At 47.0% G+C, this 19,303-nt stretch overlaps 1 protein-coding gene across 1 annotated transcript; it reads right to left on the minus strand.

The window, feature by feature from the left end:
- Positions 1 to 741: 741 nt before the first annotated feature.
- Positions 742 to 2,271, minus strand: LOC124651304. Its single transcript, XM_047190403.1, has one exon. The coding sequence runs from the start codon at positions 2,179 to 2,181 to the stop codon at positions 979 to 981; it is 1,203 nt and encodes a 400-aa protein (XP_047046359.1). The 5' UTR covers positions 2,182 to 2,271; the 3' UTR covers positions 742 to 978.
- Between the last annotated feature and the right edge of the window lie 17,032 nt (positions 2,272 to 19,303).

Genomic DNA, 19,303 nt, shown 5'->3' on the forward strand with positions numbered 1-19,303 from the left:
CACTCCCGCCGACAAGCATATGGATCCACTCCGGCTTCATGGCCCGAACATCGGAAGAGATGAAGCAGATCATCATCGCACGGGGAGGAAGGGGACTTATCGCTGGTCTCCGGCGAGTAGGGCAATGAAGCGGTATCGTGTGTTCCGCTCCCTCCTCCTCCCCCAATGTCCCTTTACTTCCGATTAAGAAAGTTAATTTTTGTGAGCTAGAAGAGAACCCGATTAGTGATTCTTAATCAGTCTCTTCGCGCTACGCAAATGGCGCATGTTCTTGCTTGGCTCGCAGAGAAAGAGAAGGAATAGCAGAGAGAATGTTGTGTGTAGACCAGCTAATTTGGATGCAAATTGGAGTTTGCTGAACACTCAAGGAAAGAATGCATGCACGCACGGGAGTACCTTCATTCTGCTCTGTAAAGCGTCGCACAAGCTCTTGGAAGTTGGTCAACTAATGCAAAGGCCAGATTAAGGGGGTGATCATGGGACTAAACTAATGCGATGGATTACAGACGTTGTGAAGCATTCGTAATCTTCTGATCCCGGTTTTCGTTTGCGTTTGGATGGGATGGAAGTTTCGAATGATCTGGTTAATACATGAAGATAATGTGGATTAACCACTAATTAAGTCAGAAGCAGCAACATCGGCACTCGGCAGCCACCCGCCGTGGCTGGTAAAGATTCGGCACAGCTAACGGTATCCAACACATGGACACAAGAAAAAGATATCCATGGAGGAACAGGGGATTGAGGAAGAAGGTGCCTGGCTGGGCAGTGTTAATTTCTCGGACATTGTTTCCTTGCAATGAACGGTACGACATGCACGTGAACACGGATTAATTTACTTGCGTATCCATGCACACGAACATGGGCCAGTTTACTTTTGCTCACTAGCATTCACAAGTGTTGTTTAATCCCTCCTTGGAGGGGACAAAAAAAAAAATTTCTAATTAACTGGCGACGCCGGTGAGCTCGATCGATCTTTCAGGACCTCGCCACCGCGCGCGCGAGGCGCCGGACCTTGGCGGCGATCTCCGGCGGCACTTGCACGGCGCTCCGGTGCGGCTCCTTGCAGCGCCGGAGGTCGAGCCCGAGCGCGTCCGACACGTCCTCGGAGCTCCACCCGGCCCGCCGGAGCGAGTCGGAGCACCGGTCCGTGCGCAGCAGCAGCGTGTCCAGCACGGCCTCCGCGTCGGCGGCCGGGGGCGCGTCCTCGCCGTCGAACATCCCGGACGCGGCCACCTCCACCATCTCGTCCACCTCCCGGTCCCTCCACCCGCCTTGCTTCAGCACCGACCCCAGCCTGTCGAGGTAGGTGTCGACCCAGCGCGGCGTCGACCTCCGCGGCGGGGAGGCGCAGCCGGAGGAGGAGTAGGAGGAGGAGGTGGAGGCCGTGGAGGCTTCGGAGGAGGAGGAGTCGCGGCGGCGCCGGTCGGAGGCCGCGTCGCTCCAGAACTCGATCCAGCGCGGGGCCTGCCCGCCGCATGCCGCGTCGAGGCTACGCCGCGTGCACGGCGCACTGCTGGTGCCGGAAGAGGCGGCGGCGGCCAGCGAGGAAGAGATGTCCATCGGCAGGAAGGAGGACTCGCGGGTGAAGAAGTGGACGACGTCGAGGCCGCAGCAGAGGACGCGGTCGTCGGTGACGAAGAAGACCGGGTTGCCGGCCAGGAAGGGGCGGCAGGGCAGGTAGCAGCGGTCGAAGAGCGGCACGAGCAGCGGCGCGCGGCGGATGGCGGAGCGCGCGAGCCGCCTGGCGCGGTCCGGGTCGGCGGGCCTCGGGCCCCAGCACCGCGGCCACAGCGCGCCCCGCGCGATCTGCAGCGACGCGGCCGCCACGGGCAGGTCGAAAGCCGCGCGGAGGCCCGCGCGGGACCGCCAGTCCGGGAACCCCGGGCCGGAGGGCAGCCCGAGCGCCAGCACGGCGCGGAGGTCAGGCGGGAAGGTGAACCCCATCTCGGCCTCGGCGCGGGCCAGCTCGGTGTCCGAGAGGCCCGGCAGGATGGCCACCCCCGACGACCGGAGGTGGGAGAGCACGGATGAGGCGACGGCGTGGAAGGAGTAGAGCCCGTGGCGCGGGGACGCTGACGCCGAGGAGGGGCCAGCTGCCGCGCGCGTGGACAGGCGGCGCAGGCCGGCCGCGTGCGCCGCCGGGGCTAGGCCCGCCATCCGGTGGTCCACGTCCACCATTGTAGCTGTCTGATGAATCTCCTTCGCAAAGCTCACTGCTTTGCTTTCTCTCTGCGTCTGGATGTGGAGGGAAACGGCTGCTGCGTTGCGGTGTGAAGGAGACGGGTGGGCAGGGCTGTAACGGAAGGGAAGAAGACGTTATATAGCGGGAAGCCGTGGCCGTGCGGGTTGTAGGAGAGCGAACGACAGGGGTGGGCCCTATAGCCATGGGTATAGGCCCCACTTTGGAGATCTGATGTCCTGGCGCTCGATGTTGTCCGGGGGTGATCGAGTGTGTTTGTGTCGCCATATTTTTTTGTCTACCAATTGGTCCCTCAAATTGTTTTTTTTTTCAGAGTAAGTCAAAAACGTAGAAGCCAGATAAGATGTTTAAGTAAAAAAAAACTACCACTCACTGCAAGCAATGAGGGTAGCACAACTTCACACCGGCTAGTCCGAAGACAACCACCATCGACACAACAACAACAAACCCTAGAAGAACCTGACCTAAGCTATACTACAAAGCCACGTCTCGACCAACATCGAACGCCTCCGAAGAACAAACCCTCCAAAAAGGATACTCCTTATCGACGCACCATCTACATTAGATAGACAATGGGACTCGGAGGAACCCGAGGAAGCCTGGTCATGGACTCGCCGATGATGGCGTTCATAGCGCCCTGAAGAACAACTTTGGGCAGCGGCGAGCACCGGAGGAGCGCAACCTAGGACCTCCTAGCCGTGTCTCCAAGCGCGATACTCCCAGCTGAGGAACGGCGCCGAGAACGCCGCTATCACGCCGATCCAACTCCGAGTCTAGGCTTTCGCCCGGAGACAACACCACGTAAGTGCGTGATCATCGATCTCTCGGTTCCTAAAAGGCATTCACTATTGTAAGAACTATTGGAATCTTGAAGATTACATCGATCACAAGCCCCAAGTGAGTTTCCGACCTCGCCGATCAACACCACCCTCAGCGGCCCTGAGGCCTTGAAGGTGTGACAAATCATAGCTTCTCAATGGTGCGAGTTTTGTTCTTGTTAAAATTTTTTTTAGTGTTTTTCTATAAATAATGAGCTGACAATTTCATTCTAAAGTTGGAATGTGGCTCCCTTAGCTAGGGATGGAGCCAACATCCACTCAAGATTGTTAAATGAACATCATTAGTTATGTAAATTTCATGAGGAAGGGAGATTTGACTAGATCACCAACAAATAAGAGTTTTGATGGCTAGTATTCCTTGGAGCAACTATAGCACCTTTAAAATAGAAACTGTAAAATTATGTTTAAAGTGCGCCGCAAATCAAGTTTGTAGTCTCAACATTCGCCACACAGAGCACACACTATATACAAAACCTTTAAGTTGTGAAAAAAAGAGCTTCCGAGAGAAAGATGCTATTCGGATAACATGAACATAACAACGTTCAGTTAAAGACATAGTTCGTAGGAAGCTACATCGCAAATCTAATCTAGTTTGCTCGCCGCTATCCCTAATTCTACTAAAACGAAATGGGTGTGGTGGCGACGCGACATTCTCACTTGTCGGTGTCGATTCTAAGGTCAATGTAGATCACGGACGGCGACGCGAGGCCGTAGTAAGTGTGGCAGTATGCGCCACGAATGTTGTCGTGTCGCAGCGTCGCTTCCTCACTAAGTCATCGTTGCAAGCGGTGGGGTGGTCCGCATCCACGCGAAGAAGCCCTAGGGGTTCCGCTGTAGTCGTCGTTAGGTGATCCAAACACATATTTATTAATTTCTATTACTATTTGATAGGCTATTTTTTATAAAATGTGGCTAGTTCTTGTCATAATGGAGCAGGAGCAGCAAGGACACCCTGTATCCATACCCCAAATCCCCAAAGGCCAACACAACGGATGGCCTAAGAAAACAGTGCACGAGGATAGGGATCCAGATGTGCCTAGGAAAGGGAGAGGGGGGTGCTGCTTCAGCTTGCTTCGGTGTTCATCGCCTGCAACATCCAATAATGTACCTAGATAATGGTCGGAGCCCACCTGTGGTGCGCCATGATTCTGGTCTCCCGAGAACCAAACACCTGCCGATGGGGTTGATCGAGCAGCCGATGGCCACGGCACTGTTCAGGCTCCGGTTGGTACGTGTACCCACTGTACGGCAATGCGTACGTACTACCAGCACGGGAGAACACCGATTGAGTTTGCTCGCAGCTTCTTGGAAAATGTTGAGTCGGTGCTGATGGACACACAAGCGCGCAATCGCTCTGGCAATTGCCTTCTTGGTTCTACAGTCTTTTGGTGACATGACTATTTTTATAAAAAAATGTTTTGCTAATTCTCAACTAGTTATAATTAGATTAATGCCTAGTCAAGATTCGTGCTAGTGGTCCCAGTCTAACTTATCTCTTCCTCATCCCTCCTCACCATACGGTATTTTTTGGGGGTTTTGCTAGCTCACAGCTACCTGAGAACTAAGTTCGTGCTCAGTCAAGTATTACACCATTTGATTTACTTCGTGATTCGTGTTTGTCATCAATTGCAACTGAGATTTGATGACATCATTTAATCGAGAACGATACAGTCGACTGAGAAATAGTCACACTCATTTTTTGGTCCATCTTTCGTCTATTTTTTCTCATCACCTTGTTTCGGTTCAACATGTGTGTGAATTTATTTACTTCCTATTTGCTAAAATGTAGTGCATACATTTTTATTGGATAGTGATGTGATTTAAACGTAAACTTTGATCAAGTATGTGGATACAAATACCAACATCTAGATTACCAAATAAATATTATTAGATTAATTATGATGTGTATTTTCATATTATACACATTTGGTATTGTTGATATAGTTAATTTCCTTAATAAACCCGGTCAATCTTTACACCGTTTGGCTTCTAAAATATCTTATACACACTACATTGTGGCAAGAAGGGAGTATAAAGTAGAAAAACCTGTTTCGAAGAGGAACCGAACCAGAAAACAGAGGGGGGAGGGAGCCGACCACCAACCTCGCCGAAGGCCAGCTCGCAGCGAAAACTTACGGTTAGGTGGGGGGAGGGGAGGGGGCGACGGCGGTGATGCTGGTGGCAGTTGTTAGGAGTAACCTCCGGAATGGAAGAAGGAGGCCCACCGGAGGCAGAACAAATGCATCAGCAGGTGAGCTAGGGGTGTCAATGGACCGAGAATTAGCCCTAATTATCACGGACCTAGAAAAACTGTCAAATTTTTTTGAAACAAGGAAGAAAAAACATTAAAATTTAATCTTGATAGCTTTGTGGAGATGCTAGCTCACCTGTCGCGTGCCATCTCATCGAGGGAAGCGACCCTGGCTCACCACGCCTGCAGCCCTTTCGACGTCGGATATCGGATGATAAAACACGTTGTCTGTCTCGAAGAGGAACGGCAGCATTTGATTCCGCGCAGCATGCAGGACCAGAGACTAATCTGAGCCTCATAAAAGCTGACGTGACAATGAAATCTTAGCCATCGAGTTGACGCGACGTCCAAATCTTAGCCGTTGCCACCGTCTCGCTTTGGCGCTTTGCCGATATACCACTAGCGCAGTGACAGTTCCAGCACACTTGCTGCTGCAGCTGGCTAGGCTACACGAACATCTTAGGGGAATCTCGGCATCTTGCTGTCTTGGGCAATCTCCGTCCTACCGTTTTTTTCTCCTCGTCGTCGACTCGTCCATGGCGCTGTCAGAATATAAGTGACAGCGACGAAATGAAGCGATAAGCGCTACTAGCAGGAAGCTGAAGATTGTGTGGTTTTGTCAAAACGTGTACTAGGTGTGAACTGTTCTTCTTGAAGAATGTTTTGCTAGTGAGGCGATATCTCCCCGGTCCCCAGCATCGATCTTAGATTTACCACTGTGCTTCGTGGGTCGGTCTCACGGTGTGAATGACATGACCGGGGTGTGGCGGCTCCGGCTCGTGTAGTAACATGGGTGCCGCACGGGGCTGTGGCCTGTGTGTTAGACTAGTCACAATGCATAGTATCATATAGAAGTATCATGCTTATGATACTACTACGTATTCTTATCTCCATATCGCATTGGTATCATATCTTGAGTATCATAGTCTTCGTATATTAATTGTTTTGTAGAATCTCAATGCAAATATATGTACAAGATTTACTTGACATTAATTTTTTTAGTAGTATGTGCTTATGATACTGATATCTACCTATGATACTTAAGCATCTCTCTCTCATCGCTTAATTACTATCGCTACATCAGCATTTTGCATACATGGAATGCATGATACTACCTATGATACTCCCATTGTGGGTAGTCTTAGTTGAGACAAGGAAATAAGAGCTGCGTTAGCGTTCAACGGAGAGCGACAAGAAGGCCGGCCGGCGGCGAACGGCGGCTCGCGCGCCTGGGCGAGCAGTTCCTGTCTTGCGAAATTCGGCTCCTTCGATCTTGCGCACAGGAGAACTGCAAAGCTTACTTGGCTCGCATGGCAGAAGATGATGCCACTAGTGGTAGTGTGCTTGCAGCTGCAGTAATATTTTGCAGCACGCTGACAGTGGCACGGAACGGAAGATCAGTTTGTTAATTACTGTATTTCATTTGTAATCGAGCCACCACATTACTTAATGATGATGCTTGTTCCTCCTGGTACACTCTCGGTGCACGAGGCTGACACCAGAGCTCGTGATCGAAGGATTCTGCTAGTGTAATTTACACGCTCTCGGGTCCCCAGCTTCCGTCTCCTTCTCAAGCGTAAAAAATCACTGACAGAAGCAGCTACATACATCGATCGAGAATTCGAGATGGCATGCATCTTCCGCAACAGTTCGACGCGCAAGTACCAAGCAGTTGCAGGCTATAGAGCAGTAGTTGTACAGTGCTGGATTAGGTGATGGCGATGCTAATTACTCCTACCGGACCGGAAGTCACGAGATCTGCAGTAAAAGGCTATCGCATGTCCGGTGTGGGTGGCTTGTGTAATCGTGCGGGCAGGTATAAATGTATAATGTCAACACGAGCAGGTGCGCGGCGCACGTGAGGGCATGTGCACACCCCGAGCGTACCGTGACTAACCGACTAGCCGGCCAGTGCTGGTTTGTGAATCCGAGTCCTGTTTCCACGCGAGATCGCTCACGTACCAACAGTACGTTTCCTTTTACTCAAAGCGTGAACCACCGACCTGTATAATACTACAACTTTTGGGCATTACTCATGTTATATTGGATGGACATGGTAATTTCCTCTGATAGTGTATGACGGAGGATTCACTGAGTTTTCTGTGACGTTCATGGCTGATTCGTTGCAAGTTAGGAGTAAGTTAGCAACTTAGCAAAGACAGACTGACTGGCTGGTGTTAATTATGAAAAAAAAAACATATTTGGGGTTTGGTTTATAGTGCTATGTTCACTACAGGAATGGCGAGGCGTACACCGACGGCCAAATGTCGGGGCCGTCGGCGTATGGCCCGGCACAGCCAGCCAGCCGTCTGACCCTTAGCGTATCATTGCCGTCGGCGTAGCGAAGTCTACACCGAGGGCAGCTCTCGGCATATATTTGGCCCTAGGCGTAGACAGGGCTACGCCGACGGCCACCCTCGGCGTAGACTATTTTTCTAATTTGTCTAATTTTGTAAAAATCATAACTAATTCATATGATGTCAGAAAAATGCGTATAAGGTATCAAAATGTTCAGAAAAACATCCTCCATTTATGTCAAAATCATGTATATTTGTATCATGTACAGTACCATGTTAACATAGTAACAATTTAAACACTTTCTTATATGTCCTCGGGTTCCTGTTTTGGCCAGATAGCAATTTAAACGAAGTCAGAAAATCCCGCGGAGCCGCATGGCGTCATTTTATGTGTCCTAGTAACCACTCCAAAAGACGGAATTGGGATACGCAGTTATTTAGGAAAATCCATCACAAACAGGGCTATCAAATCCGGAGTTCTATGGCTTTTAGGGGAAATGAGTAGAAAACGGCCTGTGAGTCTGTGACACCGCATAGTTTGTCGGAATGAGGCCATATTTGGCACGTGCGTGCTCCCTGGGATGGGAAGCAAGGCCCTGGAAGCGGATTTCTAATCCGACCCATGGCGATGGTTTTTTCATTTTCGGGGTACAAAAACGATTTTTTTTTGTGAAGCAACTACATGGGGCGTATTTTTGTATTGCGCGAGACCTCCGCGTAGTAGTAGGACACTGCCTCCGCACCACATATCACATGCCATATGTGCGCGCTAGCTATCTGGGAATCCCTACGGCTTCCTGCGGTGTCCCACCGAATCCGTTGGAAACTGACCGGATTTGAACTAGGGTACACGTTCCGTCGCTCAATAAATTCCGCGAAAAATGTTTTTAGGTCTACGACACATCACTTTATGAGCTAAATTTTTTCCGTTTAGCGTGATGGTGAACGGGTGCACCCGCGCGCCCGGTACGGCCATACCGCATCTCCGTGGGGCCGTTTTGGCCGGATTGCAATTTAAACTAAGTTAGAAAATCCCTTGGAGCCACATGGCGTCATTTCATGTGTCCTAGTAACCACTCCAAAAATTAGAATTAGGATACAACAACTATTTTGGAAAACCCTTCACAAACAGAGCTATCACGTCCGGAGTTCTATGGCTTTTGGGGCAAATAAGTAGGAAACGACCTGTGACACCGCATAGTTTGTCGGATCGATGCCATATTTGGCACGTGTGTGGTACCTAGGATGGGAAGGAAGGCCCCGGGAGCGGATTTCCAATCCGACCCATGTGAGATAGTTTTTTCATTTTCGGGGTGCCAAAACAGGCTTTTTTTGTGAAGCAGCTACATGGGGCGCATTTTAGTATTGCGCGAGACCTCCACGTAGTGGTAGGACACTGCCTTCGCACCACATATCACATGCCATATGTGCGCGCTAGCTATCTGGGAATCCATGCGGCTTCCTGCGGTGTCCCGCCGAATCCGTTGTGGAAACTGACCGGATTTGAACTAAGGGAACACTTTTCGTCGCTCAATAAATTCCGGGAAAAATGTTTTTATGTTTATGATACATCATTTTATGTGCTAAATGTTTTCCGTTTAGCGTGATGGTGAACATGTGCACCAGCGCGCCTGGTACGGCCATACCGCATCTCCGTGGGGGCCGTTTTGGCAAAATGACAATTTAAACGAAGTCAGAAAATCCGTTGGAGCCGCATGGCATCATTTTATGTGTCCTGGTAACCACTCCAAAAGTCGGAATTAGAATACGGCAGTTATTTTGGAAAACCCTTCACAAATAGGACTATCATGTCCGGAGTTCTATGGATTTTAGGACAAATGAGTAGGAAACGGCCTGTGACACCGCATAGTTTGTCGGAACGAGGCCATATTTGGTACGTGCGTGGTCCCTGGGAAGGAAGGCATGCCCCCGGGAGCGGATTTCCAATCTGACCCATGGGTGATGGTTTTTTCATTTTCGGGGTGCCAAAACGAGTTTTTTTTGTGAAGCAGCTACATGGGGCGTCTTTTAGTATTGCGTGAGACCTCCGCGTAGTGGTAGGACACCGCCTCCGCACCACATATCACATGCCATATGTGCGCGCTAGCTATCTGGGAATCCCTGCGGCTTCCTGCAGTGTCCCACCGAATCCGCTGGATACTGACCGGATTTGAAATAGGGGTACACTTTCCGTCGCTCAATAAATTCCGCGAAAAATGTTTTTAGGTCTATAGCACATCACTTTATGTGCTAATTTTTTTTCTGTTTAGCGTGTTGGCGAACAGTGCACCAGCGCGCTCGGTACGACCATTTCGCATCTCCCGAGGGGGCCGTTTTGGCCAGATGGCAAACTGGACGTCATATTTGGATTCCTCTAATTTTTAGGTTCAAATGATGATATGGATGTTATATTTAGATTCCTCTCATTTTTCTGATCGATTTAGACATATTATTTGTGGAATTTCGATTTTTTGATTTAAAGATATTAATTATTCCATATTAAATAAAAAACCAAAAATAAAATCATTTTATTTTTATTTGAATTCAATATTATTAATCATTGTTACTTATATATTCTTTATTGTTTACATAACTAATTGTTTGGAATTCAAAAATAATGAGTTGTGACATCACGGTCCAAGGGTTAATAGGGTTGATAGGCTATTATTATCAGCAAGGTGTCAATTCTTTAAGGGAAGCTCATCCGAATGGAACCAAGAAGTTAAGCGTGCTGAGGTTGGAGTAGTGTGAGATAGGTGACCGACTGGAAAGTTTAACCATGATTGTAATTTGAACTAAAATTAAGTGTACTTAGAGTTAAAAGTGTATGGGTGCAAGATAAAAAAGAAAAAAAATGGTGTAAAAAAATTAAAATTTTAAAAAATTCAAAACTCTATGCCGACGGCAAAGCCCTCAGCATATAAAAAAAAATTATTTTTTTTCGAATTTTTTTTTTGGAAAAAAGAAAATTCAAATTTGTAAAATTTGTGTGCCGACGGTTTTGCCGTCGGCGTAGCGTGCTACGCCGAGGGCCGATCTACGCTGATGGCAATATTGTCTATGCCGAGGGACCTAAACGCCGACGCCATACGCCGAGGGCTGCCGTCGACATAGCCTATGCCGAGGGCCAGGCGTGGCTACGCCGAGGGCAGCTGGCCGTCGGCCTATGCGTCCATTCCTGTAGTGGTTGGTACTTCCTCCATTCTAAAAAAGACTGCTCCAGTTTGGCTAGATATGTTTATGGTGTGTAGATACATGTAGATACATCCATATCAAAAAGATGAGCATCCTTTTTTTTTGCAATGGAGGGAGTATAGTTTTCTCTCTCTAAAAACTACTAGTTCTAAAAAAAGGAGTTCTGATAGATGGAGCACATTTGCTAGCCTAACTTGGTAGCACACATGGACACTACGGTGACGTGGATGTGGAGCCGATCTGTCTCTTCTCTTATCTTCTTCATCTTGTTGCCGCCTTTTTCCTTCTAGAAGCAAGGAACACACAGGAGGGACACATGCTGGGACCATGCCACGGTGTCCAACCCGTAGGCCGGCTCTATATTTTTTTGTCCCTTGGGCAAAATGTACGCGTAACTAGATATATAAACACATATGTGCCTATTTTCACTTGCAAAAACTTCAAAGTTAAAATCTAAGCACACATTCTTAGTGTAAGACATCAATAAATAATTGTACTGAAGCAATGTCATCTTAAAGTAGAAAACACTAAAATAGGTAGCAAAATATAACTAGTATTCCCTACTAATTTGATTATCTCAAATAAAAACCACATTACATTGACTCCATCGACAATTATGCTTCAGTTTTTTTTTATGAAAAACAATTTCTTTGCACATTTGTAGATAAAAGTTCATTGAGGATAATATCTAGATCAATGTTGTCCAAGGTATCCTGCTCAATACAACATGTAGCCAAATCATTCAATCCGTCTTGTAACATACTTGACCTCAAACAATTTTCCAGTAGGTTCAATTTAGAGAAACTTCTATCCCCTAATCCATTTTGAAAAAAAAAACCTAATCCATACTACAATTACATGTATAGCCAACAGGATGCGGTATGCAACTCAGACATTTGGATAATGATCTACAACTATAAGAAAGTGAAGAACCTAAAGCGCTGACATCAAATAATATTTCTTTGGTTTCCATCATTTTGCTTTAGAAACAAAAACCATCAAGATCAACATCACACGACTTTTTATGAGTAAAAGTTTATACAAATGTAGTGCAATATTTTCATAGATTTCTATCATCCAAGGACTTCAGATTTTTTTTGAGAACAATAAGAAACCAAACACTTTTTCAAATGCCTTTAACTGCTCAAATCGACTAGTCAATGACGCAATTGTAGCGTCGAAAATGATAAGAAATTAATGAACTATGAACAATTCAACAGCTAACATATATGATGCGGTGGCTTTGGCATTCTCATCTCCAAACTTCTGAAAAAATGATATGACCACTTCAATGTGTTTGATAGTATCATCAATGAGCAGAACTTTTTCCTGCAAATTTTTGCTCAACATATTTATAGAAACTAAAATATCATGCCAAATAACCATACCAACCGAAGTTTCAAATTCTCAAGTGCACTTACCAAAGAAGAGCATCACTTACTGCAGTTGGATCATCAGTAGAAACCTTCACCAATTCCTTCAAAGCTGATCTTATCCCTGGAGTTTGGTACCTTATAGGTTGCACACTCTTCGTTCGACTCTCAGAACGAGTGTTATCGAATGAGAATCAACTTTAGAACATTATGAACAAAATCGTCCACCCTTTTAGAAGAACATACAAACAATACATATAAACGCTGGATAATACCCAAGAATGAACAAGCTTGTTTGCAAGATTTCATTGCACACGTGCCAGATCCTCGATAGAAGCATGAGGATACGGACCAGGTCCATCTCCGTCTTGCCGTCTACAAGATGCAACTTTTTTTCCTTGATGGATAGGGATCTCTCCTAAACGCCTGCCCAACAAAAGTATTGTCAGATATCAGTAACGCTAAAATCATGGGGTGTAAAAGGATTGAGGACGTGTTCGCTTCGTTGTTTGTAACGTAACCTGACGGCGATGGAAATTGTTCCCCTTAAATCATATTCGTTTATGTTTCTGTGTAATCCGACAACGTTGTATCGTTTACCAGTCCATAACAAATCTGATTCCTTCTCTACATTGCTGCTTGGTGGGATTTGAGCCGCCGTTCTAACCTAGGTAGTACAAGCAGATGCGAAGCTGAGTGTAGGCGGGGGCCACTCCCCCCCCCCCCAGGCCCCAACCCACACACGCAAACTTTGTCATGGTATTTATAGAGTTTTTACTTCGCAGCATACATTCTACCATTCTCATATTTCTCGGCTCCGCCTCGGACGATCCCCACAAATGTTCATATCTTTGTTTACCAAACTAGCCATGTGGCTCTCACAATTGCCAGGGAATCTTCTTAAGAATTGATTGCCCGTCAGAAATAAATTTACGGTGCTATAGAAATAAAAATATCAATTTGTAATTAATATTATTCTACAACCATGGAAAATTATGGTAATTTAGATATAACCAAAATATTATGAATGATCATGTGAAAACAAAGATTATGAATTTTCAAAAAGTCCATGTCACCCAATTATAGTATAGTATACTACTCTATTTTGATATATTTTTAACCTCTTTCTTATATCCTCCATTCTCCAAATCATCTCCCAACCCATGTATTATATTTTTCGTGTAACATGTGTATGTCAACTTCTATGAAAGTAATAAAAGTTTAATCGGCGACCATTTTTTCATATCTAACTAAATAATCTTTTCAACCCATGCCACTACAAATTAATCTTTTCAAATCGAGGCCACCCAACTCCGAGGTAGGTGTGCGTAAGGCCGAGGATCCCCGGCTCCGTCGTCCGAGGCAGCGTGGCCCATCTCGCCCACCTCCCCGAGTCGATGTAGTGCTCACCGTGTGGCCAATCCCCATCAGGAGGATGAGAGTCGGTGAAGGCGAGCCCCGCGCACGAACCCTATGGGCAAGGGTTAACTTCGCTGGACGGAAAAGCTTGTCGATCGTCAGCAGGAACGGCGGCACAGGAGTTGTCACCACCGTCACACGAGAAGATGATACGGGACCCATCCTTCCCGTCTCTATCGACTACAAAGTTATGTGTGTCCACGTGCGTGTCGTACCGCTAATTGCAAGGAAACAATGTCCCAGAAATTAACACTGGCCACGCACCTTCTTCCTCCATTCCCTGTTCCTCCATCATGGATATCTTTTTTTCTTGTGTCTGTGTGTTGGATACCGTTAGCTGCACCGAATCTTTACCAGCCACGGCGTGTGGGTGCCGACGTTGCTGCTTCTGATTTAATTAGTGGTTAGATTAACCAGATCATTCGAAACTTCCACCGCATCCAGACGCGAGCGGAAGCTGGGTTTAGAAGATTACGAATGGCTCACACAACGTTGGTAATCCAACGCATTAGTCCCATGATCACTACCCCTTCTGTGCTAGTTTTGACCAGCTACCAAGAGTTCGGGCTACGGTTTACAGAGCAGAAGGTGCGTGCATCATGCATGCATGCATGAATGCTTTGCTTGAGTGTTGAGCATTCTCCAACTGCATCCCAACCTTGGCGCAAACTTTCTTAATGCACGCACGCCCATCCCTTTCCAGCCCCTGCGCCACGGTATACCCACCCAAAAGGAATGCTTTTGTCCCTCGTGAATCGTGATCGCTGGTGCTACCAAGTTGCACACGCGCGCGCGGGTAGCCCGTGATGATCCAGGGCTGGTACCGTACGTGAACAAGCTAGGCTGGCGTCTTCGATGGCACCATCCGGACGCTCTCGCTTTGCCTGTGATCTGTGAACCATGGACAGCTTTGAGCTCGATTGGCCACTCGAGCTCTGCGCGCGCGCGCGGCCGAGGGTGGTGCGCTTTTAATGCGCCGGCGTGATCACCGCCGGAGCAGCTAGGTAAAGAAAGCCGCTGGCGTCGCGGCTTGGCGCCCACCCGTGCATGCATGCAGCATGCCCGTGTGTGTGAGTGCACCAACCCTGCACGGAGCTATGGTCCAATGACCCATTGTTGCCGATGCTGCCAAGTTATGGGAAAAGAGGGGCACTACCGTAAGTAGATTTGGTGCACATGAGCATCAGTGCTCCTAGTTTTTAAAATATTTAAAAATTGTACGTCTGTATTTCAACAAATTATCACAATTATTCCATGAATACACAGACATCTTCTGAATATTCGTGCAAAGTTTCGGTAGAATTCGCATAGCTGTGTTTGGATGTATAGAATTTGAGTGTGGAATTGGAATTTGGGGCCAATTGGCCCAATTCAGCTGTTTGGGTTGCCTTAGAAATGAGGCCTGGAAAAGAGAGGCAAATTCCGAGCCATCCCAGCCCGCATACCTTTTCACTTGCCCAGTTTCCGAGCTCTCAACCTCGGAAAGGTGCGGAAACGCGAGCGACCACAGGACATACCCGAACCATCGTTCTCCTCCTTCCCCGCGGTTGCTCCCGACCGGCGACCGGTGACCGACGGCGCCACGCAGGTTCAACCCTCCTCCTCATCTCCCTTGCTGCCGCCGCTGCCAGCCCTGCATCCGCCGCCGCCGCGCGGGCCCTGCAACCGCGTCACCGTGAACCCTGCAACCGCCGTCGCCGCGCGGGCCCTGCAACCGCCACCGCCGCGTGGGCCCTGCTCGCCTGCAGGAGATCCGGCCGACTCCCTCCTACCCCGATGCTCCGCCTGGTGGCCGCCGCCACCACGACCCTGCAACCGCCGCCGCCACGCGGGCCCTGTAACCGCGTCGCCGCGAGCTCGCCTACAGGAGATCCGGCCGACTCCCTCCCGCCCTGACGCTCCGCTTGGTGGCCGCCGCCGCCTGGAGGGGATTCCAGCCACCGCCACCTGGAGGGGATTCCTGGTGTGCCTGGCAGCTTCGTCCTACCGGCCAGGTGCGGTGGACAAAATTCATCGAATTACTAGTTTGTTGATCCAAACAAGATTTGGAATTGGTTACAACATTTGATTCCAACAACAATTTCCGAACACATCCAAACAACGGAATCGAATTAGAAGCCAATACATTTCCATCTTGGATTTGGAATGTTTTGAGCTACAGAAAAAAAAAGTATAGAAAAAAAAGTATAGCTACGTATACGGGTAGATATTTGTCAGAAATTTGTCTTTTTTCTATAACTCAAAATACAACATATTTTTCTTCAAAATTCCTACCATACCTTTGGAATGTTTATATTTATATGGTTATTTAATTTCAAATTTTTTTGAATCCAAAAATTGTGGTTTTTTAAAAAATTCTTCAGAGCATTTTTTTGGTACCTATGGAAATCGAATGTTTAAAACTTGGTGAAACACTTTATTTTTTTGCAAATGGGTTTTGTATTAATCAAGCATACAGATTACAGTCCTAAATACTCCCTCCGTTTGGGATTATGAGGTTGGAGAGATTTTTAGATTGTTAGGGATTATAAGCCCCACTCTTATCTACTGTCCTTTCTCCACCAATGAATGTGCTACTCCGTATTTGTCTATCTCTCCTCTCATGCATGTGATAATATTGGTGCATGCACTAATTAACGAGAAATTATGAACTTTTTTGGTCTAAATCCGCCACGAATTTCAAATCCAGCAACTGACAAATTGTACTCCCTCCGATCCTTTTTAATTGACTCGAGTCTGATACAATTTTATACTAAATTTGATCCAACTAAAAAGGATCGGAGTGAGTACCACCTTCTTATCCCAAGGTTATCCTGGGTGTCGTCCTTGGCTCCTTGCACCAGTAGTATAATGGCCTTACAAGAACACTTTCATGGTCAGTTCATACTTGGTTTTCTAGCTAATATCCGAGACATTACAAGAAGACGAGCTAGTACGTACGTCGCGGCCGTGCTGGCTTTGTCTGACAAGGGAGGGAGCACACGCGAAACAAAGCATGCATCGTTGGTTACACTGGAAAGTGTATCTGATAGTAGGAGTATATCTGAACAGCCCCGATGGATGTGATGCTGGTAGCGTGCGCGAAGCGAAGGGAAGAACCATTGTCGGCCGGACAGACAGAACCAGAGCCAGGTCACGGTGCCGGCAGCCAGCAATATATATATTCCCCCAACCAACGACCGTGTGGTCGACTATGTACTGTAGTACGGATCGTATAACGTCGAATCTTCACACACGTCTGGGCGCTGTAAAGCGCGGCGCGTGTGCTCCGGCCGGGCGATCGGAGCTGGGATCCTTGGCTCCCGGCACCAAAGCAAAGAGAGCGCCCCGATCCGGTCGATCCAGCTGCCTGGTGCCTGCCGACGAACGATGCTGTAAATGAGCGCTGCACCTGCACGAATGGACGCTTCCGATCGCAGGCAGACACCGGACGTCCAAGTGGTAGCACTTGTATAAGGTGAGAGCGTTGGCACGAGGCGAGACAGGATCTTGCTGCAGCGCCGTGGCGCCGATACGGCCTACGGGCGCCAGCCTGCCGCGGCAGCAAACTTGTTCGTGTCTCGCAGTGCACGTGCCTGCCGGGAGAAAGAGTGAAAGACGACGAGGTGGAGTAGACATGTATTGGCAGTCGTAAATTATGAGGGTGCTCGTGGCTGCAGGTGCACGCACACCAGCCAGGACGCCGTGAGCGGCAGCAGGTGTGGCTTTGATTCGATCACAGCTCGGCTCTGTAGGAGCTTTCCGGGGCGGATCCACCTGGATTTTTTTGTTGGGGCCTCCGGCCGTCCCATTCGAACTGCCCTGCAAGCGAGGCCGGCCGATCGATGCCGGTTTTCTCCGAAATTTCGAGGTGACCATTACTTGGATGATATGAGTACTGTACAATCATTTGCCTCATGCATATGCAGCCCATCAAGCAATGTGCAGTCCATTTAGAGAGGGTCGCAATGTACGAAAACGTCACAGAAGTTTCCGCACAGTTCTCTTCAAGAAAAGTATTTCTAATATTTATGCTAAGTTTTTTAAAAAATCTCAAAGCTTAAGCATGATTAGTGTTCTTGGACCCTCAACAATCACTGTCAAGCTCCGCAATTTTATCACACCGAAAAGACTTAAAATAATATTAGTATTCCGTAATATTACTGTAATGCAATAGTAAACTAAATAATCCATACATTTGATAGATCCATGATTTTTCACATCTCTGTGAAGACATTCAAAACTAGTTATTTCTATTTATTGAGAGAACTATATACCATGATACTTATTTCTACAAATAGCTCCTTCTGCACACCGTGTATATACATATGTTCGTCTAGACTAATCTGCAGAGAACAAAATTGTGCGAGTAACCGATTCATATGTCTGAGTAAAATATGAGTAAAAAACATATTTGGCACTAAATAAATAAGAGAACGGAAAATATGGTCTCTGAAACATGTATGTTAGGAACAAGTAGAACGGTTGCGAATCGGAGGAGAGCTATCTGCTTACGGAATGCTATAGTTATGTGCTTGTGTTTTTAGTTTCCACTAATGAAGACTAACAACCTTGAAAAGTCACATGATTGCCGGTGATATTCAACACATTTGGTAAGGCTGGAAAGAAATCTTTGCATCGTGAAAAAATATTCAGAAATGTTGGAATATTTGTTTTGTGTAAGACATGTCATTCAAAGTAGAGACATGGCAGGTTGCAGCTTGTTCCATCTATATTTCTGTTCCCGCCTTAATTAATTGATTGAGGAATTAGAATTATTCTAAATTGTCGGACCTAAAGAGTAAAAAAAATATTGGGTTGGGGCCCCTAGCTTCCGGGGCCCAGGGCGAGCGCCCCTGGCGTACTATGGGCTAGCCCAGAAAGGAACCTATAGTAGTCCAACCATAATCTTGTTGTAGATAGCACTCTAGAGGCAAATAATAAGTAGTATTTATTATTGTATCTCATTAGTTCATAATAGTTTCGTGCCATGCTATAAATGTATTAATAGAAAACATTAACAAACCAGGGTCCCTAGTAAGCATACGTAAACTAGTTCATAAAGGTCAATCGATGATCGAGGTTTCCCGATCATGGACACACATGTCATTGACAATGAAGTCATATCATTAGGTAAATGATATGATGGACTTACCTAACATATATGATTTGTAATGCGGTCATGTCACTAAGTTTAACGTTACAATATTTATGAAAGCGTAGAAACCTAAATCCTTAGACCGTGGGATCATATCTAATCGCTATCAAGGGAGGTTGCTCTGATTGCTTCAAACACCATTCCGTGATAGGGCGATCTGCGGTGACATGCAGATCCCATTTTGCAGCAGCGGTCCCAACGTTTCAAATGCGGCTTGAGATCAAAAGAAAAATAAAGTAGCCAGAAATTAGGGGTTCAAAAAAACTCCAAGAAAGGAAAGCTTTATCGTTCATACAGGCTGACATGTGGGACCTATGAGCCAGCAGAGTCCTCAGCGTTTCAAAGGAGGCAGGGGATCAAAAGAAAAAGGAAATAGCCAAAAATCAAAGGGTGAAAAATCCAAGAAAAGAAACTTTTATTGTACATAGAGGATGACATGCGGGTCCCATTTAGCAGCAGCGGTATCACCGTTTGAGAGGCGACACGGGATCAAAAGAAAAAGGCAAGTGACCAAATATCAGGTGCCAAAAATAACTCCAAGAAAAGAAAGTTGATTGTACATAGAGGATGACATGCGGATCCCATTTAG

Source organism: Lolium rigidum, chromosome 5, assembly GCF_022539505.1.
Source record: "Lolium rigidum isolate FL_2022 chromosome 5, APGP_CSIRO_Lrig_0.1, whole genome shotgun sequence".
Lineage (NCBI taxonomy): Eukaryota > Viridiplantae > Streptophyta > Magnoliopsida > Poales > Poaceae > Lolium > Lolium rigidum.